The sequence below is a fragment of the Cylas formicarius genome, unplaced genomic scaffold (genome assembly GCF_029955315.1).
Source record: "Cylas formicarius isolate icCylForm1 unplaced genomic scaffold, icCylForm1.1 PGA_scaffold_10__41_contigs__length_53128322, whole genome shotgun sequence".
NCBI classification, from domain to species: Eukaryota; Metazoa; Arthropoda; class Insecta; order Coleoptera; family Brentidae; genus Cylas; species Cylas formicarius.
The window spans coordinates 41,694,801-41,720,979 of NW_026844214.1; the positions used below are offsets into that span (position 1 = coordinate 41,694,801).

The 26,179-nt window shown below is 34.6% G+C and overlaps 2 protein-coding genes across 2 annotated transcripts in view; both read left to right on the plus strand.

Moving 5' to 3' along the window:
• LOC132703387 (uncharacterized) lies at window positions 1-24,725 on the plus strand. Its single transcript, XM_060672620.1, has 8 exons — window positions 1-116; window positions 174-426; window positions 2,719-2,972; window positions 5,208-5,396; window positions 5,451-5,588; window positions 6,353-6,650; window positions 7,562-8,240; window positions 24,628-24,725. Exons 1-7 carry the CDS (start codon window positions 65-67, stop codon window positions 8,142-8,144), a joined length of 1,767 nt encoding a protein of 588 aa, XP_060528603.1. The 5' UTR covers window positions 1-64; the 3' UTR covers window positions 8,145-8,240; window positions 24,628-24,725.
• LOC132695671 (protein prickle-like) overlaps window positions 1-26,179 on the plus strand; it is a 357,244-nt gene that overhangs the window by 117,457 nt on the left and 213,608 nt on the right. The gene's annotated exons all lie outside the window — the stretch shown is intronic.

A 26,179-nucleotide genomic window follows, 5' to 3' on the forward strand; every position in this document is an offset into this window, starting at 1 on the left:
ACAACTCAATTACAAAGTACTTATTGCCTTCGCGATAGCAATTAATGTTATTTATATCGGATGGATGTGGCCATTTCGTGCCAGGACTTATACATATCCCTCAGAGCACATCAACGGTACGGAACCATTAACAACCAATTACCGATTCGCATTAACGCAGGTCACTGCTATAGGTGATACGTTCCTCATAAAGACCGCCGGCTGTACTATCGGACGCATGGACCCATTCGCTAACGATATCCTGCCATATTTGAGCGAACCGGAACCCATCAGGTGCGATGGCGAAGTTCAAACTTACGTCACCAAAATTCATGGTCACGTTTACCTCAACGTGAACTCCACCGCGATTAGGAACTCCTCCCTACTGTGCTGCTACGCGGGGATTTACAGGAACTTGAGTGCCGCCATACCCGACGATAATATTTTGTACGTTAACTCCGTCAGACATTGCAAATATTGTCCTCCCACAAAGTCGGACTACTTTTTTATGATCTGTGGTGTCATTTTAATGTGCAACGAATTCTGCTGTAGTATTTTTCCACAGAAAAAGTTACATTTACAGAGTTAGGTTTATGTGAAGCACTTCACATTTTCGTTGTCTTTATTTGACACAACTAAATATAATACAGATCCATCTCCGATGTTGGACGTTGTAGTCTACGTCCAACATCGGAGATGGAAGGACCTCTGAAGAAGCTCGCCACTCGTGCTAGCGAAACGTTAGGAAGTAATTCCAATCGACGACGGCCTTTAAACCCGAATCAAGATAATAGCTTATCAACGGGCCGCGAAAGCCTTAACCAATTTACAAATTATTTTTATTACCTACTTAAATTACTTAAAATTATTCACTTAATATATCAGTATCACTATCGCTATCAGCGCCTATTCTAATTATTATTTGTTCTATAGTATTTGCAATATGGATATACGATTGTTCTGCTTTTTCTATATGTTTAACAGAATTTGCCCAACTTTGTGGAGGGATATTAAAAACTTCGGTTTCTATAAGTTTCAAGACATTGGAGTTAACACGGGGAAAACATTGTTACGACGAATGGCAGATTTCAGTTGGTGTCAAACATGTTAAATGGGATTAAAACTGTATGCCCTAGATTTTTTTGCATAATTATCACAGACGTATTCGTTTTGTAGGTTCAAGCTTTCTAGAACCTCAATTAATTGCTCTTTGGTAGTTTTAGATTGTTGATTTTGTGTCACACGAGGAAGGGGTTTATAGTCAACTGTCTACTGTGATAACTTGCATTGCCCATTAAAATTACACTATTAGAAGGAATGTTTGGAACTAGTTTGTTTTTAAACCAACTTCAAATAAATCAGCGGTGGTGTATTCATGGTAATCGAGAGAAGAATCTTTAATATTTTTCGCAGACAGAGAAAGTCCATTTGGAATCCAACCATCTTTAGAGCCAGCATGCAAAATAGTTATTCTTTTACTTCTTTTGGTTGGCCCGTTTGTTTTAAATTTATCAGTTGAGTCAACCCAATCCTTTTCCGGGGTATCATAAGCGTCGAACGAGATTTTATCCAAGTAAATAATTGGCCTTTGTTGTTCTCTGTAAATCCTAATTTTTTCTAGATATTCCAGTGGCCATTTTCGAATTCTAAAAGATTCCATTAAAACTTGCCTTTTGTCAATTTCTTTAAATCTAAAACCCATGTGTTGAATACACTTCCATAACCTTATGGTTCTCCCACATTTAACACCGGTTTCATCTTTTTCAAGCATCCTAATTAAGATATCTGATGTAGGCAATCTTTGTTTCTCGTATAACTGGTAAATTTTACGCCGTATCACTTTCATCTACACTCGAGAAAATGTCAGCATCGCTTCTTTTTTTCCTCGCTGAAATGGGAGTATTCACAATTTTCCATACAGTTGATGTTGGAATTGTCGTCAATGTGGTCGTTTCTTCTAAATATGCTTGCTTGCTGGCACCACGTTCAATGAGAGTTAAATAAACATTGTTTATAACTTCCTTAGTCTCAATAGAATAGTGTTTTCTACATTTGGGCGAGAGCATCTCCTGAGATCACTAGACTCGCACATATTTTGCATAATTCGCACACAATTCAACACAGGCTGTATTACACACCAAATAAGAATGTTTACTAATAAACTTAAAATAAGTAGTATACCAAACCAAAGAATATTAAACATAGGTAGGTATAATATTATTTTCTATTATGGACCACAATTTAACCTGTATTTAAATTCCGAAATTTTAGTGTAATAATCTTGTTGCATTATATATTAATGACCACCCTTGGATAATCCCATTCAAAAGCAATTGGTTACTTTCTTATATCTATGAACAGACCATACCTCAGTGAAAAGAGCACAATTTTAAAGAAGCCGTCTTAAATGCCCGTGATTTGGCAACAATTAATAAGGCTCAACACTACTGGCGTCCTTAGTACTCACTTCTTTTATTTATACGTCATCTGTCCGAAGTTGGAAGTTATTTTAGGTCCAATAGAGATTAGTTGGTTTGGTGCGGATTAAAATGAGACCGCAGGTGACGAGAAACGCTTATTACACACCCACAGAACCTGGGTATTTTGAATAATGCGGTGTTTCTTACTATATCATTATAAAAATCAATACCACATAATAATGGCGTACTCGAGTTTTTTACTTTTTCCTGCTTTCTGTAGATCTACATAAACTCTTTTAAGGTAGGAACAAATTTTTAGTTACTCGGAGTGCGTACCGTTCGTTAATCGCATTCCGATAGAGAAGAATACCTCATCCCTGAGGGTGACTTGCGAAAACGGCTACGACAACGTGCACTATGTGTTCCACGAGCCGCCACCGGATGCGGTTAAGCACGCAAAGAGGCCCAACGTGTTGATGATCGGGATAGATGCCCTCTCGCGTCTGAATTTCATAAGAACCATGCCTAAAACTGTCGAATTTTGTCAGCGTAACGGTTGGATCGATTTAAAAGGTGACATGTCTATAGTCTACTCGTTAGTAAAGCAGAGTAACAAATCCATATATTATATATAAATGCCTGTAAATTAAAGTCTGTTCATAGACCTAAGAAAGTGACTAAGTGATACGATTTAAGGAAAGACTCGGGCGAGCTGTAAGAACAGGCCCGTACTTTGCTTAGAATTTAATTATTTGGGATTTTGTTAGTAAAGATACTAAACAATATTTATTTATTTATGTATGTATTAATGTTTAAATCTAAAATAAAATTACAAATTATTTTTGTTACCTACTTAAATTACTTAAAATTATTCACATAATATATCAGTATCACTATGGCTATCATCGCCTGTTCTAATTTTTATTTGTTCTATATTATTTGCAATATGGACATACGATTGTTCTGCTTTTTCTATATATTTAACAGAATTTGCCCAACTTTGTGGGGGGATGTTAAAAACTTCGGTTTCTATAAGTTTGAGGACATTGGAGTTAATACGGGGGAAAACATTGTTACGACAAATGGCAGATTTCAGTTGGTGCCAAACATTTTCAATGGGATTAAATATACTATTATTATTTATTATTATTATTTATTTATTTATTTCAATGGCTGAGCCAATTTAAAAAGAAGAAGTAACAATATAAATACAATATAAAGTGGTAATACAGTGGTAAGGTGGAGGAAACCTTAAAACTGTATGCCCTAGATTTTTTGCATAAATATCACATTCCTTTTGTAGGTTCAAGCTTTGTAGTCAATTAATTGATTTTTGGTATAATCCTCGTGAAAATAAATGTCATTATTATACATGTAGTTTTGGATTGTTGCTTTTGTGTCACATGAGGAAGGGGTTTTAGTCAACTGTCTACTGTGATAACTTGCATTGTCCATTACAATGACGCTATTAGGGGGAATGTTTGGAACTAGTTTGTTTTTAAACCAACTTTCAAATAAATCTGCCGTGGTGTCTTCATGGTAATCCAGAGAATTATCTTTAATATTTTTCGCAGACAGAGAAAGTCCATTTGGAATCCAACCGCCTTTAGAGGCAGCATACAAAATAGCTATTCTGTTACCTCTTTTGGATGGCGCGTTTGTTTTACACTTATCAGTTGAGTCAACCCAACCCTTTTCCGAGGTATCATAAGTGTTGAACCAGATTTCATCCAAGTAAATAATTGGCCTTTGTTGTTCTCTGTAAATCCTATTTTTTTCTAGATATTCTAGTCTCCATTCCCGAATTCTAAAAGATTCCATTAAAACTTGTCTTTTGTCAATTTTTTTAAATCTAAAACCTATGTGTTGAATACTAGTTCTGCCACATTTAACACCGGTTTCATTTTTTTCAAGCTTCCAAATTAAGATATCTAATGTAGGCACGCTTTGTTCCTCGTATAACTGGTAAATTTTACGCCGTATTATATCTTGATCACTTTCATCTACACTCGAGAAAATGTCAGCATCACTTCATTTTTTCTTCGCTGAAATGGGAGTATTCATAATTTTCCATACAGGTGATGTTGGAATTTTCGTCAATGTGGCCGTTTCTTCTAAAGATGTTTGCTTGCTGGTACCACGTTCAATGAGAGTCAAATAAACATTGTTTATAACTTCCTTAGTCTCAATAGAATAGTGTTTTCTACATTTTGGCGGGAGCATCTCCTGAGATACAAGATACACTAGACTCGCATATATTACACACAAAATAAGAATGATCACTAATAAACTTAAACTAAGTAGTATACCTAACCAAAGAATATTAAACACGGATAGGTATAAAATTATTTTCTATTACGAACCACAATTTTACCTGTATTTAATTTCCGAAACTTTAGGTAATAATCTTGTTGCATTGTATGTTAATGACCACCCTTGAATAATCCAATTCAAAAATTGGTCACTTTTTTATATCTATTAACAGACCATACCTGTAAATTTCAGGGAATTTTAAATTATTTACAAAATTTTATGGAAACTGTTAAAACTAGTCTTGGAAATGATAATTTTCGCTGTCGATAAAATGAAATTGCCACAAAAATTTAGAGTCAGTCTAGAATATTGTGGAATTTTGAGCAGTTTTATATATTCTTATTCTAGATATAATTTAATAGTATTATGTGATTGGTGTATGATTGTGATGTCGATTATTTCTCGGCGAGATTTCCGCTGTTTTATTGCTGTCTTTTCCTATCGAATGGAGTATAACTGCTCGCATAAAACCGAAAAAAAAATACGTGCCCAAAGGTTACAACAAAATTTTGCACAACACGTACCCCAACATGATGGCAGCCATGACGGGCAAGGACCCCAACGCGTCGATGTCCATCGGCAATGCGAAGAACACCTTCCCCTTCGAAGACATCGATTTTATATGGAAGCATTTCAAAAGCCGAGGCTACACGACAGCCTACGCGGAAGATTGGCCGCTCGTTTGTACATACTCTACCCCTATTGACTTATTCTCTTTAAGTCAGCGCCAAATTGCAGCGACGTTCAATTTTGTCGGTCCCGGATTCCTGCGTCCCCCCACCGATTACTATCCCAGAGCATATTTCGTGGCACAGTCCACCCTTCCGGAGAAGGTATTCTGCGGTCTGCCTCAGTGCTACGGACCTCAACACGTAGGTATGCACGTTGAAAAACATTGAAATATAAGAAGAATTGAGTCTTTAAATTGTCTAGGTTTATGCGATTCAGCCATAAACTTTCGAAAAAACTCCAATGCACTTGACAATACCGTGCACAGTTAAACCGTAGGAGCTCACAACAAAGTAAAATGTCTCGCGTGGCAACGTCGAACGAAATAATAATAATAATGACTTTATTTCAGAAAAATTATTAAACAACGCATTTAACAATATTTATTGTTGAAATACTTATCTTAAAGCAAAAGATTTTTGGAAATGTTTTTCTTTACATGTTCTTTAAAATCTAGGTTTATTGTCTCCCAGATTTTTGGTACAGACCTACAATTTAATTTTGGTGACTGGTGACTAAATTTAAATTATTTTTTTAGAAAAGTAATATTCTCAAAGATTGTAACCCTAAAAGCATATAGCCATAATCTAGATTAAGTTTTAAGTTGCGAGTTAAGGTTTTATAATTATCAAAGATAAAAGAACTATAAACTTGTCCACTTAAATTCTACAAAATTTAGCAGAACTTCAAAATATCGGAAAGTATAACATAACAGACCGAACTGAACTGCTTTATCTGAATTTAATTTTATTAAATTAGCAACCAACAAAAAAAATTATACAGCAAGTGTGTATTGACGTCACTTCGGCCATCCAAACACGTTTCATGCTCTAAAAGACCTCCGAAATTTACCCTCTTAAAGCGTTTTTAATGTTACTACACCCTATAGATTAATGCACTTTTTGCCGGAGGTTTGGGAATGATAAAACTGATCGAGGATTTCACGTCGGCGATCAAAAACCGCGCCGGCGGTTTCGGATTGTTCTGGTCCAACTCTTTCAGCCACAGCGACCTGAACTGCCCCAAGAATTTGGACAAACCGTATCTGAGGTTGTTCGAGCGTTTGAAGCGAAACGGTGTCCTTCGAGACACCGTAGTTATTTTTTTTTCCGACCACGGTTTTCGTTTCGGCGAAATTGTCGAAACCACCACCGGTTGGTTGGAAAACAGATTACCGTTCCTGTATATCTGGTTGCCGTCCGCGTTCAGGTATTCGGGCTTAGTAGTAGTTAGTAGTTAACCAGTTGATAAAAATTCAATTTCAATTATTAATTGGTAACTGACTATTCGTACAAATAATTTAATTCATTAATCAACTTAAGAAAATAAGTTTGTCTTTTTGAAATTTTCAATTTAATTCAATTTAAATTTACAACAATTACTACACAGCAAGCCTTATAACTACTTCACTTACACTATTAGATATATGCTTCACATAGTTATGGCTAATTGGACACCTAGGTATAATAACACCTGTATATGCCTAATTGTCCAGACTTCTGTCGTCACAGAAGTTTAGATGTTAGTTTATGTAACAATAAACAATAATAAATAATAAAATAAATGGTATATAAAATTACTTATGTTTTAATATATAACTGAAAAAAATCAATTTTCTAGTTTTTATAATTTTAGTAAAAACTATTTAATTAATTTTAAAAAAGTTTAATAATTAATTGAAAAGTTAGCTTATGGAAAAAATTATTTATTTATTTATTTTATTTTTAATTATTAATAATTATTTTTTTTATTAGTAATTACTCATTTTAATTAGTTAATGTTAAGTACTCAATTAACTTGTTGATAGTGATATATAAGTTATTTTAATTATTTTTAGAATTATACGAGAGATGATTTAATCAACAATAAATTAGTTAATTTTAACCGTTACTAATTAATTTTATTATACCATAATGCAATTATTCAACTAATTAATTATGATATGTGATTTATAATTCATCAAATAATTTATTCTATATTAAAATAATTAATTTCGTAATAACATTAAAATAATTTTAGAAAAATAAATTATTTTGTAATAAAGTAATAAATTAGTTAAGTGATTAATAAAACCCTCTGTCAGTCTTAACGAAAGACGTTCGTGGACTTGGGCATTTTAGGACAAGACACCCGAAGCAGTACCGGAACTTGGTAGCAAACGCGCGCGCGCTGACGTCACCGTACGACCTCCACATGACATTAAAGCATATCCTGGCATTGCATGATCCGACGTACTCGATGCTTCCTAGCCCCGGATGTGCGGATTGCAAGTCGTTGTTGGAGGAGATTAATCCCGCGAGAACTTGCTCGGACGCCGGAATACCGCCATACTGGTGCAGTTGCTCGAAGTACATCGCGATGCCTACCGACGACATCGTAGCAACGCGCGCCGCTGTTTTTTGCGTCGACGACATCAACCGTTCCGTCGAGGGTACCAACTGCAGCCAGTACACGTTGGGAAGAACCTTGGAGGCGAAGTACTTCGAGGTGGCCGACAGCACGATCGCCAATATGTTCGTTAGAGTGCTGACGGTGCCACCGGCTAAGTTTGAGGTTAATTTGAGGGCGGGGTACGACGAGCGGGTTGGAGAGCTCGAGTTTTCCACTATCAGTGTCGATAGATTGGATCGGTACGAACCGGTAGCATGGTGCTCACCCACGAAAGACATGAGGCGGTACTGCCATTGCGGCGCTGTCAACTAGCGGTGCATGACGATCGCTTTCTGTACGAAATCACAAATAAAGCACTATGAAATGCGTGATGCCTTCTTAGTTTTCCCCTAAGTTCCGACTCTAAAGGTAAAAAAAAAATTTTTTTACACTTAAGTTTGCAGCGAAATAGTAATAAATAAAATAAAAGTGCATTTCTTTGTTATTCCTAATTCGAGTTATTGCTGCTTTTTTTTCAAAATGATAAGCAACAAGCTAATTCTTTGGAAATCGTTTCATTTTATCAAGACGCCCAACTTTTTCCTCTACGAAAATTGTTGTATCAGGTAGCTAACTATACACGCAGGTATAAAATCATGTCAATTTAGTTACCATACCAAAATGATCAGCAACAGTTTAGTTATTAGCTAAATCTATAGATATTGAAATATATAATTGGAAATTAAATTTGGCCTACAAACAAATAGATTTGGTATAGGGTGGCCACCCCATCAAAATTGTATCTATTATTTATTTATAAAAAGTGATGAGCAACATGCTAAATTTTTTACTGTAGCTTGCTAATATTTTTTATAAACAAATGACCACATGGTTAAAGTTGTTCACCTCACGATAATACGTTATTTATCAGCAACTGTAAGACACCAAAATTAAATGAAACTATGACATTTTCTATCTAAATCAATTAATGCAATTAATGTCCTACATAAAAATAGGTAAAATAGGATTTCGCTAGTCCGACAAAAAATAGGTTGCAAGTTCGACTCTTGAACATTATTCCTGCTTAACCTCTAAATTACGGTCTAACCTATAAATTTAGTTGAGCGATTTTTTTTGTTCTTAAAATATTCCTACAGCCATTATCTAGGATGCTGTTTTATAAAAATGAATTTAATTAAGTTGTTTCATTATTACTTATAATTTAATAAATCAATATATTTTTTTTCATTCATTTAATTAAAAAATATGAAAAAAATATGTCGTTATTCATAAAACAATCACTCATTTTACAATTTTTTTTACTTTTCACTTAAACGACAAAACAAAAATAAAAACATTTTCATTTTACATTTACTTAAAAAATAAAACATAAACTTGCCTTTCATAACATAAATATCTAGCTTTTACTCTGAACTCCTTGTAACAAGAGTGGTAGCCTATTACAACGTCATCCCAATGGTCAGGCAATTCAGCATCATTATATTCGTGGTTATGATGCATTTAGACACTTTTTACACGCGAGATGTAAATTTTTTTATCGTCTCTCTTTTTTCACGAAAATTAGGTTTATTACGGAGTATATTATTATATTAGAGTATAGAACATTAATTAACACGTGTTAACAAGCCAAGTAAACAAAACTTTTTAATGCACAATGTATGTTGTATGCGTGTGTTGGATACTACGTTGCTATGTTGCGCGCATGCGCGTTGATGCGAATATATACCGCCGATTTGATATAAGTATGTGTATGTATACATACGAAATACACGTATGTTCGAATATACTCGTATGTACATGTAACCACGTTTAAGTTAGGGGCAATTTTCGAAATTTTCCAGTGTAAGACTGAAAAAACCTACCATTTTATTTGTAGGACAAATGTTGTTTTAGATTATTTATCTGATTATCTCAAACTAGTTAAAAAATAAGCTGTTGCTGATCACTTTTACATAATAATCAATTTGACATGATTTGATACCTGTTCATTCTTTCAGCTACCTGTTTTGCAACTTTTCGCAGATAATAGCTGGGCGTCTTATTAAAACGAATCGTATGGTTTTTAAAAATAGTTTTGTACAACAACTTTAAAGTGTAGGACTGAAAAATCCTACCAGTTTATTTGTAGGACGATGTGATCATTTGTTTATAAAAATTATTAGCAAGCTACAGTAAAAAAATTAGCATGTTGCTCATCACTTTTTATAAATAAATAATAGATACAACTTATACCAAACCTATTTATTTGTAGGCCAAATTAACCAAAACTCACCAAAACTAAACTGTTGCTAATCATTTTGGTTAGTAATGGTAAATGGTAACTAAATTGAATTCATTTTATACCTGCGTGTATAGTTAGCTACAATTTTCGTAGAGGAAAAGGTTGGGCGTCTTGATGAAATTAAACGATTTCCAAAGAATTAGCTTGTTGCTTATCATTATGAAAAAAGGTCCAGGGCTCCCGGACTAGAATTAATTGCATAAAATCCTGGCCACACATTTTTTTAATTTGACACCTGTATATGTTACCCTGAACATAACGATTTCTAGGAATTGTTTTTAATGTGTTTTCATATGATCTAGTATATCTTTCAATCTGCTGCTTACTAAGGCGATTACTAAGATGTTAATAAATCGCCCAAGATTTCCTGTAGGGCAGTTTTCTAAGGTCTTGTAAACTAAACGTTAAACTATTTTTTTTCTGAATTGTTAAGTGAATCATCCCACATCTAACTAATTTATTATGTTCAGTTATTATCGCTTTGTCACTTTTGTTATGGTTTAAGGTTTTATAGATTTTGAAAATATGTATTTTTCGACTTCCTTCTCTGATATAGTCAATTATGCAAAGATCGAGCAGGTGAAAATTGTCATTTTACGAAGTCAGTTCGTTACCGACGGCTGAGAGCCACTTCGGACACCGAAATAATGCAAGGCGGGTTTATGACCAATGGGCTGTTTTCGTAGATATTACCTACGGCCACATTTTGACGTTTGTCGGTTCTCAATGTCATGTTAGACGTCACTCAGTGAATATATTCATGTGGTTCTGCAAAAATGTATCCAAAAACTAATAGTCGTAGAAAAGTATAGTATGGTATTTGGTAAACTTATTAAGTAGTCATTCGTGCCACATAAACTCGAGTTTCAAATACCGTCTACCACACTTGTTGCATAATATGCATGATATATGTCGGGGCCCTTAGCTTTAAGGGGTTGATACTCTCTTATATTTTACTTTGGGTATTTGGAACGTTTATTTTTGACCCGCATTATTTATCGATGTAGCTTACACAGTTATAATTGTGTCATTCGTATTATTATGGACCCATTTTGTATTTGGTATTTTTTCAAAGCACTGGTTAGGTCGGATTTTGAGTAGCTCCGATGGTTTATTTTTGACTGACTATTTTATAGTTGATCTAGCGGCTCGCGGATCGTTGGATTTGGACTCCGTGATAAGGTTATTCATTCATTTTAATCCACCGCTTTGCAAACTTTTTTATATGTCCGAAAGTCTAATCCTATGTCCCCTGCTCGCCATCAGAAGCCGCAGCACTCCGAGTTACTAATAGTATTATTTATTTTACTTTCCAAACTAGTGATCAATAAGGAAGATATAGTACTTTGCCCCTAACTATCCATATATTGGGTATTCAGTAAAAAAAAATGAATTTGACCGTCAGATGACGAAAAGCGTTTTAAATTATTATGTTAATTTGACATTTTTGCTTGAAAAGAATAAATATTTTACAGCCCCTCGAAACTACGACAAATTAAAATACACGATTCCCGGTGCTCGAAAAATAAAAAAAAATACACACCCCTCTGCCCATTGCTTTGACAAAGCGACAAGAGCGCACCCTCTCTTGCACCCCGCTTTATCATTGTCGTTTTTGTTTGGGAAGGGGTGAGGGCTCGAAAAGACGCGACAAGATGTTTCCCGTTATATTTCTGCGGGACGGCAAATAATTGGCGGTGTTGTAAAAGTGAAAAATGGGGATTGCGGCTCGGATAAAAGGTAAAAAATTCACCCTTACGGGAACTCAACTCGATTTTCCGTGACTTGGCCGACATAACGATGAAGAGTAATTGGCGTGCGCCAATTTTTATAAAAATGTTTAGTTATTAAAATTATAATTAAAAAATAACGATTATTACCTCCGCTCAAAAGTTAAGTTTCAAACCTAGATTTAGTTGAACTTTTCTGCTTCGAATGACTAACTTGTTCTAAGATACCAGTATAGTCCAGCCCTTGCCTAGTCCGAAGCGGCAATGTTACAAACCAACACACGAAACCCAAAGCGTACGGCTCTGGATCCAGTCCTTCCTGGTCGATATATCTTATCTGTCAAATACCGTTCGCGAGACACGCATATATATACAGACACACAAGCACGTAAACAGTAAATATCCTTAATAAACTCTGGTATGGTAATACGGCTTTATCAAATAGCGTTTTCTCTGTGGGTACGCGGATGGGTGGGAATCGATCAATTCGGTTGATTTAGTGAAGACATACTGCGGCGGCTCTACGAGGTGGCTTTATATGTATGTGTGTGTGATGCAAAAGTGTTATTTCGAGTATATCGCCACATTGAGGAACGCATAAACGCGTGGATGAAGAAGTCTGTCACCGTGTTGGATACATACCTATACCTTTTGAGTATTTTTTTCGGTACATTCACTGAGTGACGTATATCGTATCCGTCCGAATTGAGAAGCTAAAAAAATTGCTCTTGTTATGATTTAAATTAAGTCAGTTTTTAAAGCCATAATAATAATTGGCATGAGATTGGAATGTAACGATATTAAAAGTTGGATAATTATATTATAAATAGTTATAATAGTAAGTTAAATGAATTAATTGAATTAACTTGGCACACTTTTAGAGATAATACAAACCACATCCGATGCCTTCGGAGCGTTCTTTGAAAATCTACAATACATACATAATCTAATACATAGCTAATCTCCATCCACAGCTCCTTTGCGTGAAAATTTCTTGGAATCTGCCGCATCCAAACTTATTGACGACCTGTCAGCGGCCATGTTGGTTGTCGAAGGTCATTGGTTAAAAACGAGATTTTAAATTTTGCACATGCGCAAGTTGAATATATCTTCTCAATTTTTTTTCATAGTTGCTTCATAGGTCCCTGTATGATCGGCATATATGTCTAGTAGAAATATGCTTTGGCACTAATACACAAAACAAGAAAATAAATGCACTCGCATTTTGTGATTTGTTAAAATACACTTGAAATTAAAGTTCGGAAATCAAAGTTCTCGGCAAACTTGACAGTATCGCTACATTTTTCTCAAGTTTACGCAGACGTAGTGCAAAACGCACATAAAATCTACGTTAATCGAAGTCATGAGGGGTGACAGATTTTTTCACGGAGTCTGATAGATAAAGAAGCCTTAATGATAGATTTAAATTTGCGTTCCATAGATAATATAGGACCTTTTTTAAGGTGACGGTTGCAATGAAGCCGAAAGCAATCACACACTGGCCACTTCCTTACATTCAAAACATCACTGACCAAATATCAAAGAAATCAGATTTACCACTTATCCAAAAATCTCTCAACATCTTCGATCCGTCAAAGACAAAATTCCATTTGAGATGCCAGGAGTTTACAGCATTTCATGCATATGCGGCAAAGAATACATTGGAGAGAGGGGACGAAAAATATCAAAGAACATGAAAGCGATTTAAGACTAAGACAAATAAACTCATCAGCAATTGCCGAACACAATCACGAAACCGGACATAAAATTCCAGTTCCAGTCAAGCTCTGAAGAAGCCAACAGGATGATTGGCGAAACGTCGGCTAGTTCGACTCAACAAAAACCGACGCAGGAGGAATCCAGAAGTTTTATAAAAAGTATTGCAGTAGCCTATGGAAGTTTTTTTGAAAAATTAAAGTTAAATTCTACATACGTTTATAACATTTTTCTTCTCAACAATACTTATATAGAACAGAATTAATGGTAAGTGAGTTAATACCACTTTTGCACAGAACGGCTGATTAATGTACGAAAAATGAAGTATCTCCATAATTTTCGGAGTTAATATTTCCGTGCATCCACCATATATCAGCTGCAAACAAAAGTAATTTTTTCGTTCCACATTCTTGTTGCTCCTTGGCCATTTTAGAGCTTATTTTCTAAATTCTTCGTTTTTAAATGGTGTTATGTATTTTGTTCCGTGAAGATTCCTTCAAAACTGTCATACTTATTACTTGACTACAAGTAAATTCGTCTTTTCCTTAGGAGTAAGAGTTGTTCTTCTTATTCAAAGGGCTATTTGTCGGTTACCTGCTTGTGTATTATTTTTAAAATAATTTTTAATTTATTACAGACTTTTTAAAGTTGCAAGCAGCAAGGGATTTAAAGGAGTCGCTATTCACGAAAGCTGCTTACTGGCATATGACGTGTTTATAACTTTAACATTAAGGCCACCTTTTGCAGCTTCTCAAAATATTGTAGTCAGTGTATTATGTCTGTAATGCCATACATAAACAACTGTTGATGTTTGCACTATTAGCTGCTTACATAAGCTTGGTACTACCGGTGGTACCGGCGCATCCACCTAAAGTTTAACCTGACGTAAAATGTTATATTTTACAAGATTAGTTTTTTGAGTGTTGGAACTCCGACTTGTGAAATAAATTTCCAGTTTATCTGCCACCCTTTTTATTTAGTACTCGCTTATATCTCTTTTGAAATTATTACGACTATGTAACACATTGTCCAATGTTTAAAAACAAAATTTCAGATTCAGTATGTTTGTGATCGTACGATGGAAGTTTTTCTTAGTTTACCTGAAGCATAACTTTGATATTTTTAGTTACTTCCTTAATTTAATGACCGCGTGTGTGACGTACTATTCCCTACTTAATTCGTAGATGTGGAATTAGTAACGTTGCGTGGTGGTAAGTCAAAACTGATGGATAACCTCAATGTTAGGAACAGGAAGAAATAAAATTTCTTTAATAACTAAGATTCTTGCAGAAGTCTACATAACCAAAAAAAACTGCCATTTCAGTTCAGTGATAAGCAAATCCATGTGGAAAGAGATGTTGTATTTTACTAGGAGTCTTTAAAATTTTGGAATATGGACCCATAGACAGGATGACGGAACCAATCAAAATATGTATGCCAATATTTTTTTTCTACTCCCGTCTGAAAAATACCTAATTACCAACCGATCTAGCGTGCGGGAAGCGTCACTTTGCCAAGTCACTTTCGTTTCCTATGAATCCGAGCCACTTCGGACATTTCCGGGATTTTACCGCACGGATTTGGGAGCAATCGGGTGTTTTTGGAGATATTTCCCACGTTTTGAATTTTGACATTTGTCAATTCTAACGGTTATGTCAGTGAATGTATTCGTATTGTTTTGCGAAAATTTACCCAAAACCTAACGGTTGTAGATAAAGTATAGTATGCAACACGTTCGGTAAACTTTTTAACTCACTCGTTTATTAAAAACTCGCTTCGCTCGTGTCAAATAAACTCGTATGTCAAATGCGGTTTACCGCACTTGTTGCATAATATACTATACTCGTCAACTTTCATGCGTTATTTGATTGGTGACGTAACCGCATTCAGAATGAGCTTTACTATACTTTCCGTAAAACCTCTCCATCCTGTCTTTAAATGAGGGGGAACGGAACTAGTTTGCCATTGATAAATGTTTGTTTATGATTTGGTCGGCTCCCTTTTATACCTCATTGTACTGTAAAATTTGCAGCCAAAAGCCATTGCAATGGCCGAAATAAAGATTAACACGCACTCTACAGCATACCTCCCTCTGTAATTAACCCCGAATAATCATTTCGGCCCCGGAACGAGCTAACTAATTCTTTTTTGGCGTTCCCCCTTTGACCCTCACACCGCGAAAAGTGCGAAAACAAGCATTGCCCGCGCCGCCATATGCATTTAATATTCATAGTCGCGTCGTTTTCGCGCCATTTTCCGGTTGTTTTAACGAGACATTAGCGTCCGAAAAGGGTTCACCGGCTCCGGGACGCTGGCCGACGCGGTGCTCGGGAAAAAAATCGCATGTAGTGAGGGGGCGGAGGGGGCGAGGGTGGCGGGTGGTTGTTAATTGCCGCGCAATAACGAACGTTTGGAAATTATATCCCCATATCCCCGGTAATGTTTCGTATAACGTGCTTTTTTGGGCTGGGGGCTGATGGGGGTTTTATGAAAATTATGCACGCGCCCTTTGCCGCCGGACATTAAAATGGCGCATAGGTAATAAAATAGTGTCGAGCGGTATGATATACGAATCATAAGTAAAGTAAATATATCAAACTGGAAATGCGTCGCCATTTTTGGTGAATAACTACAAATTTTTGAGTGCAAAATAGGGCTAACAACGAAGAATTCATTGAAGCGATTGCAATCAAATTCTAAATAAATAATGTACTAGGCATCCCTGTTGTACCAACGTTTTATTATTTTCTTTCTATCCCCTACCCTAAAATACCTGATTATGTCTTAATCAAACGAGCACAAGTGTCGCATTGAAACGTCAACTTAAACTTAACATTAAACACTGTCGCGAGCCCCTTCAAACGTTTCCGGCTCTTTAGTAACGGATCGGTATTTTAACGTTTGTTTGTTTTAGTGGTGTGTTTTTTCCCAAAATGTACCCAGAAACTTATGGTCATAGATAAAGTATCCAGTCACTCTAAGTCACTCACATTTTCCATATGGCGATTTTCAAGAGGCACTTAAATCACGCACTGACTTTGAAATTAAGTGACGTTGAAATTTTTGTTAAGGGTTCTGATTAATGATAAATATATTCCAAATAAAAAATGTCCAATATATATTCTATTAAAAATCTAAATTTAAAAAAAAATCGTGCATTATGTGATTAACTTCGAAATAGAAAAAGCGATATCACCTTTCATAAAATATAGATCTTGCCGATGTGTGTACACAGAAAAAAAAATATAGACACGCCTTGTATAAGCAAAATTTAGTTTTTTATGGACGTCCCAATTTTCGAGCACTAAAAAAAACTTATAATTGTTTTCTATAAATTTAATCGAAATATCTGAGTAAACGAGCAAAAAAAAAGTGACAACGACAAGAACGAACAAATCGAATTTAACTTCTTGTTTTTATTGAAGACCCGGCGATAATTCCTTGCAGAATTTCGAATTTCCAAGCAAACCGAAAAAGATTCTAAAATACTGAGCATTCACCATCCGTCAAGAAAACCGATGAAACTAGTTTTGCATCAACGCCATTAATTTTTTCAATATTATACAGGAGAGCGCATTTGGCAGTATATGTGCATAATTATCCATTTACTAATACTAAATTGGTAAAGATGTTTTTTAATTGCTTATTAATGATGCGTCATTTTCAAGTAAACACAGAATAATTGTTCTTGATAAAAATCGAAGCGAAATTACCTTGTTTTTTTTATTAACAAGAATTCTTTTTGGTTTCAGGAAGATGACGTGAATTTTAGATTGAGGAAAATTGAAAACCTACTTTTACATTAATTCTTTTTTTTTATTTTGAGACTGTAAACCTCAACAAAAAAAACACTATATATGCAATACCTTTTTGTATTTAAAACTAAGAACAGTTTATATTCATTTTAAAAGTTTAAAAAAATATCGTGAAATCTTAAACCTCTTCCACAACCATTACTTGTTAATTATCAAATCGATTCTCCAAGCATGCTGCAAAAATAAATTTCCCGATTAAAATTAATTAATTAAACTACGACTTATACTGCTACCCAGCGTAGTAGTATCGGTAATCGCTTAATCTTAATACAATTTGCCATACACATAACAAAATGCAGGAATAGATGTGACATGTAGGTACAGCTGCAACTTATCTGCCATAAAGGCAATTAGATTTACGTATCGAAGTGTTATTATATTGTTATTAGTGAACTTTGAATTTATAGTTTTTTCTCTATTCCTTTTGATGGTTTACGTTTTCTTCATCCGCTGTCAGATTCGTTTTTACAGGCCGAACCAATCAAAATTAATATTACTGTAAAGACGACAATACGCTATTTATCTGATACCAGAATATAATGGAATGAATTAGAAGAAATTTTATAAAATAAGATTCATTCGGAAACTTAAGATCATAAAGAGGTGATAAGTTAACCTCTTTGGCTCTGACGTCCAGAGTATCCTAGGTTCGAAACTGCCGATTTCTTTAAAGCAAGGTCCATTTTTCTAAAAATAACTTCTCATTTAAATTTCCTTCTTCGTTCGATTCCACGACACTCGGTCGTAAATTATTTTCTTAATAACGCCCGAGGGTAAATCCGCCAGGCCCCCCACCGAGAGATATCCAAACATAAAAGACCGGCGAAAAAGTCATCCCACGCGCCGAAGGCGTTAGCGGTGAAAGTTTTCGCGTTTAATTTCACAGTCGGAATGTCGCGAGTTTCCGCCCCTTCCGTCGCCAAAGTAAACGCCCGGAGTATTTTCCACAGACCCGGAAAATGAAAAATTTCTCCGCAAAAAGAGAGTTGACAGTTAAATCAAAACGATGTTAATTTTAGGCGCATCCACCGAGATGTCGAGAAGTTCTAACACAAAATAGTGTCCTTGCCTAAAATCTTAAAAATTTCTCCAAAAAGTGAAGACTTCTTTTTACGTTTGTACACTGCGTATATGCACACTGAAGTTATATTTTGTTTCTTAACTAATTCTTTGGGCTCACGCATAGATAAATAATATTATGCAAATATCTTGACGAGCTGAGACAATGTTGCCGCTACTGGATACGGAATAATGTTTCTATAGATTTAAGAGCATATGTAAATTGGAAACTTAGCGTAATGTACTTGAAAAAAAATTCTATTTATTTTTTAACTTTTTGAAAGTGAACTGAATACTGTAAAGTTTGCAATGAACTTCAAAGTGTTATTTCATGTGAATGTAAACAAATCGATGACGTGTTTCATAGACTGTCACTTATTTTCTTGCTTTGTGTATTTGTGCTTGGGGTATCTGTTGTAGATTTCGCGCGGTTTGCAACGAAAAGTGTTTTAAAATTATTTATAATATAATTAAGGATATTTTAATTTTGTTATATTATCTCATACGCCAATGATTCATTCCACCGTTCGGGAATTATTTTTTCCCACCTTACGTGGTTACCATAACAACCATAAATTTTTGGGCCACCCCACTCCTCCCTTGCTAAAATGCGTATATTTGCATCACAACAGCAATTGTATGAATGACTTATGCCGTCTCTTTTTTTCGATATTTTTATTAAATAAATTATTAAATAATTATTAACTATTTTCGCTATTCGGAATATACCTAAGTGAGTTACCCTATGTTGTTTTAGAATTGTCTAATAAAATGCGTTGAACAAGACAGTAAGATTTGCCCGACAGATCAATTTACCCTTTCAATTGGAAGAAAAAACCGGAACTTTATAGATACGGAATCTGAAGCTTTCGAGGACTTAAATGCATCATCTGAAGATGTACTATAATTTAATATATTATATTATGATTTACTAATAGGCTACTACGTTAGTATTTCGAAAGCGTTCACGTCATGTCGGCTACAATGTGAAAGTTAGGATTTTTAATCTGAAGTTGGAAAGCTTGAATCATATATTCCATATTTTGAAATTATTTTGTATATAGTTAATAAACGTATCTATATTTTCATGTCGAATGTAGTAACATATTTTTGGTTATTTCTAGAAATTCTTATTCGATTGACACATATTCCAGTAGAGAAGGTAATGATTTTTCACTCATGCTTCTACATTTCACCCGCTAACCATAGCCCTAAGCACGACCGCTATATCGATAGTTGTTATATGGATTCACATTTTTTGTAAAATTTCGAGAAATTTCGTGGCAAGATTTTGAGTATTAAGTAGCTGTTGAAAATTATTAGCAAAGCAAATTTCTTCATGCAACGTATGCGATGGTTGGAAGGTAATCAGAGTGAAAAACGACAAAGTGAAAAGGGCATTTATTTTCTGAGGAACTGCGTAAAACACGAACGCGACCCGCCACAGACTCGCACAATCCTGGTTGCCTACACTTGACCGCTCGGGGCAGATAACATCCGATAAAATGCTTGTCTTGTATTGAAGCGTATCGATTCGTATACCTCGACGGGTTTCTGGGAGGTAGCGGACGCATAGGCGGCGCCTGCGTTCGGCCATATTCGTCAACAATTCGTATTACAAGTATTAAAAATAGTCAAAACCTTGTGGTGTTTGTGCTTGATGGACTGCTGCATTTTAGCCAAAAAACTATGTTTTTATTTGTCAATATTATTTTATTTTACCTTTTAACAGCAGGCATTTTAAATGATTGTATGATGTTTGAATTATAGTACATCTGATAATAAGCAATTTACAAATAAGGTCCTTGTGACAGCTACTATGCTGATAATAATAATAATAAGTCAACAACAATGGTGAGATTCGCCTTCAATGAAGACTTTGCGACTTTAAAAATCAACATGGCCGCTGACAGTGCACCAACTTGACAGTTTTTAGTTTTTATGTCGCAACTTTTAAGTAAGATAACTGTGAGGAGATCGTAGTTAAGAAAGAAAATGGTGCAAAATGTAGCTTAGTGTGTGAATTTATTGCCATAAGCGGAATTCTCCTCTGTATTAAAATGCTGTAGATACCTGAGGCGTACCAATTTTACGTTATTTTTACGGCCGTCATTGTATCATACGAATATAGCAAATGGATAAAGTATTGAAATAGGACATTTAATATGTGCATGCGCGCTTATTTTGAAATCTCGTTTTCAACAACCAGTATGGACGCCGGTCCCAATTTGACAGGTTTTAATTATCATTTAGTATTTTTACGACAGGTTAGTGGGTAAAATTTAGAACCATGCGCGAATGATCATTACCTTTATGGCAATATCATAGCCATCCGAAGCGCATCAATTTTTACCGTAATAATACACAAAAAATGCTATCTATCAACGGTTACACCATTTTACTAATTTGTCTTAAATATTAATAAACTTTATGGTAACTTAAACTAAGATATAATAACAAAAAGAAAATAACAAACTGTGGACAGTAAAAAACTACATCGTTCAGATGGCCGTACTACAAATCAATTTAACAAAATTTTGTCTTAATTAAATTTTAAAACATTCAAAGAACAGTGAGGTAAACAATCGTATTATATTGATTTACAAAGGAGACCAGGCTATTTGAAGGCATATTCTGAGCACGTCGAGTATTACTCAGAATGGGAGACAAAAGGTGACTTCTTCTCAGTTCTCTAGAAGGGACATGAAAATTAAAAGTTGACAGAATACAAGGTAAATCATTAGAACCATTTATCACTCGAAAGACAAAATATAAATGCAGAAATTTTGAAATGATGAAATGACATGAATTTATAAACCACTCTGGCCCATCCTATACCTGAGATACCTTAAAAACTTCTTCTGCACAGCCTCAATTCGGTGTTTGTAAATTTAGTAAAAATGAGATCAGATTGCTGACCCCTACTCCAAGATAGAATGGACATAAGAACTGTAAAGCAAATACATCCCAAAGTCTCATACAAAAAAATGACACAAAAAATACGAATGACCCAAATTTATAGAATTGACTAATTTTTTCGATATGGTGGGCAATGTTGACCCCATGTGCGCGCCCCTGCACGCATATTTCCCCCGGAGGCACTCATATATAAATGGCCTCCTCGAGTGGACTGACCTTGCATAAATTTCATACGAACGGCTCTCGGCTCTAGTTGGCTGCTACCTGCCTTATTTGGAACGCCATGTTCCTTTTGGTTTATTTGCGTTTTTTTTGCAGCCACCGCGCTTAATAAAATATTGCAATAAATTTCGCGACGCTCAGATGATTGACAAGTTCGTATAATTTCTAAGAATTATGTAAAAATCGGAAATTTATATGGATTTATGCCATCTGATCGGAATTTATCCTGAGCAAAATAAATAGATCCGTTAAGCCTGCGCGAAACGCTGTGGTTAATCGTGAAACTTTGTCGTTGCTTGACAGCTGACGCTGTGAATTTTCGAACCAATTTATCCTGAGTTGCCAAATCTCTGAAATTTCGTATTATTTGACGACGAAAACCAACGTTGGGTCTAAAAGTTCACGACCTAACCAATAATTAACGGAGAAGAACTAAACTAAACTACCTCAACTGAAAATGTGCATCGAGAAAGAATTGTTGGAAAATATTAAAAAGTCAACAAATCTGATATGATGTGGTACAATATGTTAAGATTTTGAGTAATGTTTTTAATTGTTGAATCTGTTAAACCTTTTATGCCACTTACTTGTGCTTAATTTTTTTTGTATATGACATCTGTTAATTGTTAATTGATCATGAAATTATAAATAATAATAATAATAATAATAATAACAAGCTTTTGACTAAATGTAACGCCAGATTCTACTGAGTACAGGAAGCTTTAGTGTAATAAAATATTAATAAATATAATACCTTAAGTGTTATTAATTTTACAAATAATCCAGACATATATAAACCTTATAAAAACAAACTGACCAAAAGAAGGGAAGAGGCACCAAAATATTGGATTGAATTAATTGAAGTTGCTTTTAGCCATAACTTTAAACTTAGTCAGTGACTGTGAGACAATTTTCCACTGAGCGATTAGACAATTTATAGCCGAACGCTTTGGAGGTTATGCTATAGAATTTATTTCAAATATATAGAAATGTTCGCTGCCCTATGCTTTCCTTTGCAAATGGTAGTGTTAAGTTTTCTTTCAGTTTTTCTCTAGTAAAGTGATCGTGAGATATGTGGTTGTTGAATAATGAGTTTTTCCGCATATGATTCATAGTTACTTTATAGTATAATTGCCGAATAATTAATACCCTGCAATACTTAAAAAGCTGATCCGTGGGATACTAGCCATCAAGTTGAAATATATTAGAGATTACTTTTATATGCACCGCCCCAGCCGGCAATGCCGTATAGTAAAAGTGACTGGGACCAACGCAAAGTATAAGTAAAGATTTTCTGTCCAATAGTATGCCAAGATATTTAATACGGTTTTTTATTTCTGTCACAATTCAGATCTCTGCGTCAGGTAAACCTTGGTAATGTTAAGGCGTTATTAGAAAAGAGTACGTACACAGTTTTTTGCAAATTTATGGTAATCAAGTATTCGTCAAACCATTTGTTTATTGCGCAAAGATCTGCTTAAAATTTGTTCCATTACTATTCACCGTAAGTGAATTATTTACGTAGATATTGAATAAAATGTCACCTAAGATTGTTTCCTGTGGTATTCCACAGCTAACAGTTGGTTTGCTACTAATAATGGCCTTGATTGTAACTGATTGTTTTCTGTTATGGAGGTAGCTCTTGAATAGGTCTAGCGCAAGATCAATGACACCAATTGATTCTAATTTGTTTATTAAAACACAGGGACGTCCTCCATGCTATCTTTTCAGATAATAATGCAATTGCATCAGTTGTATTTTTATTATGTATAAAACCAGATCGATTGTTAGAAATAAGCTGTTTATGTGAAGGTATTTTATCAGTGTTATTTTTATAACTTTCTGGAATATTTTACTTACATTTGATAAAATACTGATGAAAAGATAATTAATCGCCAGGATTCGATCACCTGCCTTGTATACTGGACTAACAATAGCCTCGTTAAAGTGTTGGCGGCACTTACCTGTAGAAATTAACATATTTATTATATACGATAGCGGTTTGGGTTATTTCTTTGGCAATATGTTTTAGAATCTCAACATCAATACCATCTTCTTCAAGTGTAGTTTTATTCTTCAGTTCGCTAATATTTTGTTCAATATCACCAATATCCGTTTCTTCAATAATCATCGAGCCTGTAACGTTATTATGATTTTCTTGAAAGTTAATGATTGTGGTTCGGATTTTATTCGCTAACTTTTGTCCAGAGTAGAGAAATATTCATTATGTGTTCCATAAATTTGCCAATTTTTTCTATATTATTAGTTGTGATATGGTCTTTATAAAAATTATCTCTTATTTTGAATTGAAATTTCCATTTTTAGCTATAGTTTTTAATTTAGGCATATCTACTTTTTTATATATAATTATTCTTCATTATTTTTACTTTTTATGTTATTTTTATTTAATGGTAACATTAGTAGTGTTGGAAAATGATCAGTAATGCGGAAATCTAATGCAACTGTTGTCATTTTCAACTCGTATATAAACATTGATTAAAGATGAAAACCCATGCTCACTCATACTGTGTAAATAATGATGAATATCAACATCGTTTTCATCCAGGATGTCTATAGTGAGATCTCCTAAAATTATGTCAGTATTTAAATAGTCTATAAATTCTGACTTTACGATATTGTGTGGTTTATAGATGGCTGAAAAACCAATTTGATTGGTCATGTTTTGTTAAATTCTGATTACTCAAACACCACAAATGACATGAAAAGTAAATTTAAAATTTGCCCAACTAAGCAGAAAATCGGTATTTGCTAGTTTGCATGTTTCAGTTAAAATTATAATATCAAATGGGTTTTCAAATTGTTGCATAACCTCAAACTGGGGAAAGTTCTTACCAATACTTCGAATGTTACTGTGAAAAGCTCTAAAATCTTGTTTGGTCGAGTCGCTAACAAAAAGTGAGTTTGCTGGGTCTATACAATCTGCTATAATGGTACAAAAAGAAAAGAAACAAAGAAATTTTGGTAAAATAACACAAATTAGCGAATGTGACCAGTTCGATTCAATGGTTGACGTTGTTTTTCTTTTGTTGCAGGTAATTTTCCGATTTAACCTTTGGGACGCCCATGTCTGCACCAGCCGAGATTATACGCTCAAAGTGGTAACAAATTTAGAGTACATTTTACAGTTTTTACCAGCAACAGATTTTTTTTAGTTTATTAATAAAAATGGTTTATAGATATTTACTAATTATTTTTGAATTATCGGTTTTCAATCACAGTTACTACCATCACTAAATTGCCATGGAATATATTGTTTTTATTTGTATATTTTCCAAAAAGTAAACGAACGTTTATTAATGGAATAACATGTGTGACAGTCTGGCAGTGCATATTTTTACTTAACTATAGTCGTATGTTCGCGCATTTTTAACTTTTGATCTTTAGGACATTAGGACGTTTGATTTCAAAGTCAGTTAAAGTTTTTGGTAGCATCCTATAACAAATATGCTGCCTTATGTCAATCACACTACTTATAGGATACAAACAGTTTTTACGAAATATTAATTTAATGTTCCACTTTTGGATTCATACCACTGGATATTTTGTTTGTACTAGTGCAAAAATACAAAGTTTTAAGACAAATAATCTTTTAAATACTTAAATTTGGGTAAATTATTAATTATATTATGTATCTTATTAATAATATATATTTTTTATTACTGCATATTTATTATTATTATACTGTGTTTATTAAAAATCCAATTACACAAATATTTATTGGAAAAAAATTTAAGGCGTAAAATAATAATTGCGTATTATTATTTCGTGGCCAGACAGGTTGTCGAATAAGGAAACAATCTCCAGGATAATTTATTTAATAGCGACACGGCGACTTATTGAAAACTGTACGCAAAGACGACGATCATAAAGGAGATTTGTTCACAATCGCAATTTGTTCTGGTTCGCGCCAAACTAACAAAAAAAAATGGAAGTGAATCAGCTGAGAACGCGGAATCGAATCAACACTTTAATGTTGACAGCTCCGAAAAAAAAACTCACTTGGTGTAACCTAGTGTAACCTACACGCGGAACTGCTACACAGAAACAAGAAGGTAGCAGAAAGAAAAAAAAGCCCGCGAGGTCAGATTACTCGGGGGGCCTATTAGATTGCCTTCCTTGTTCTTGCTTGCAACCGACCATTTGAACCAATTTCTAACAATTTCATACCGTTACGAAGGATTGCTTTACTGGCTGCAATTAGTCGGACGTAATCTGACATTACGTGTGGGACTTCGACATCCTACACTGTTTCATTTTAGCAGCAGGAAATCGTATCAACCCAAGTGGTGGTTATTGCTTAAAAATGGGGAAATAACACGTACAACAATTACAGCAGCAACTCATAATCAGAGATTCGTCATCATCGCCAATGTCTTTCCGATCACTCAACGTTGGGCACTATCGCGAAGGCCACTGCCGATCAGGCATCGCATCGTATGCGATCATTTTGCTTTTCATTAAACGTCGACCATAATTGCAAAGACCGTTCGACCATTTAGGTGGACCTGATATTCAATACCTCAGGTTCTCTAGAGCACATTAAAAGGTGATTTTATGAATATTTTGTCAAATTCATCATGTCCA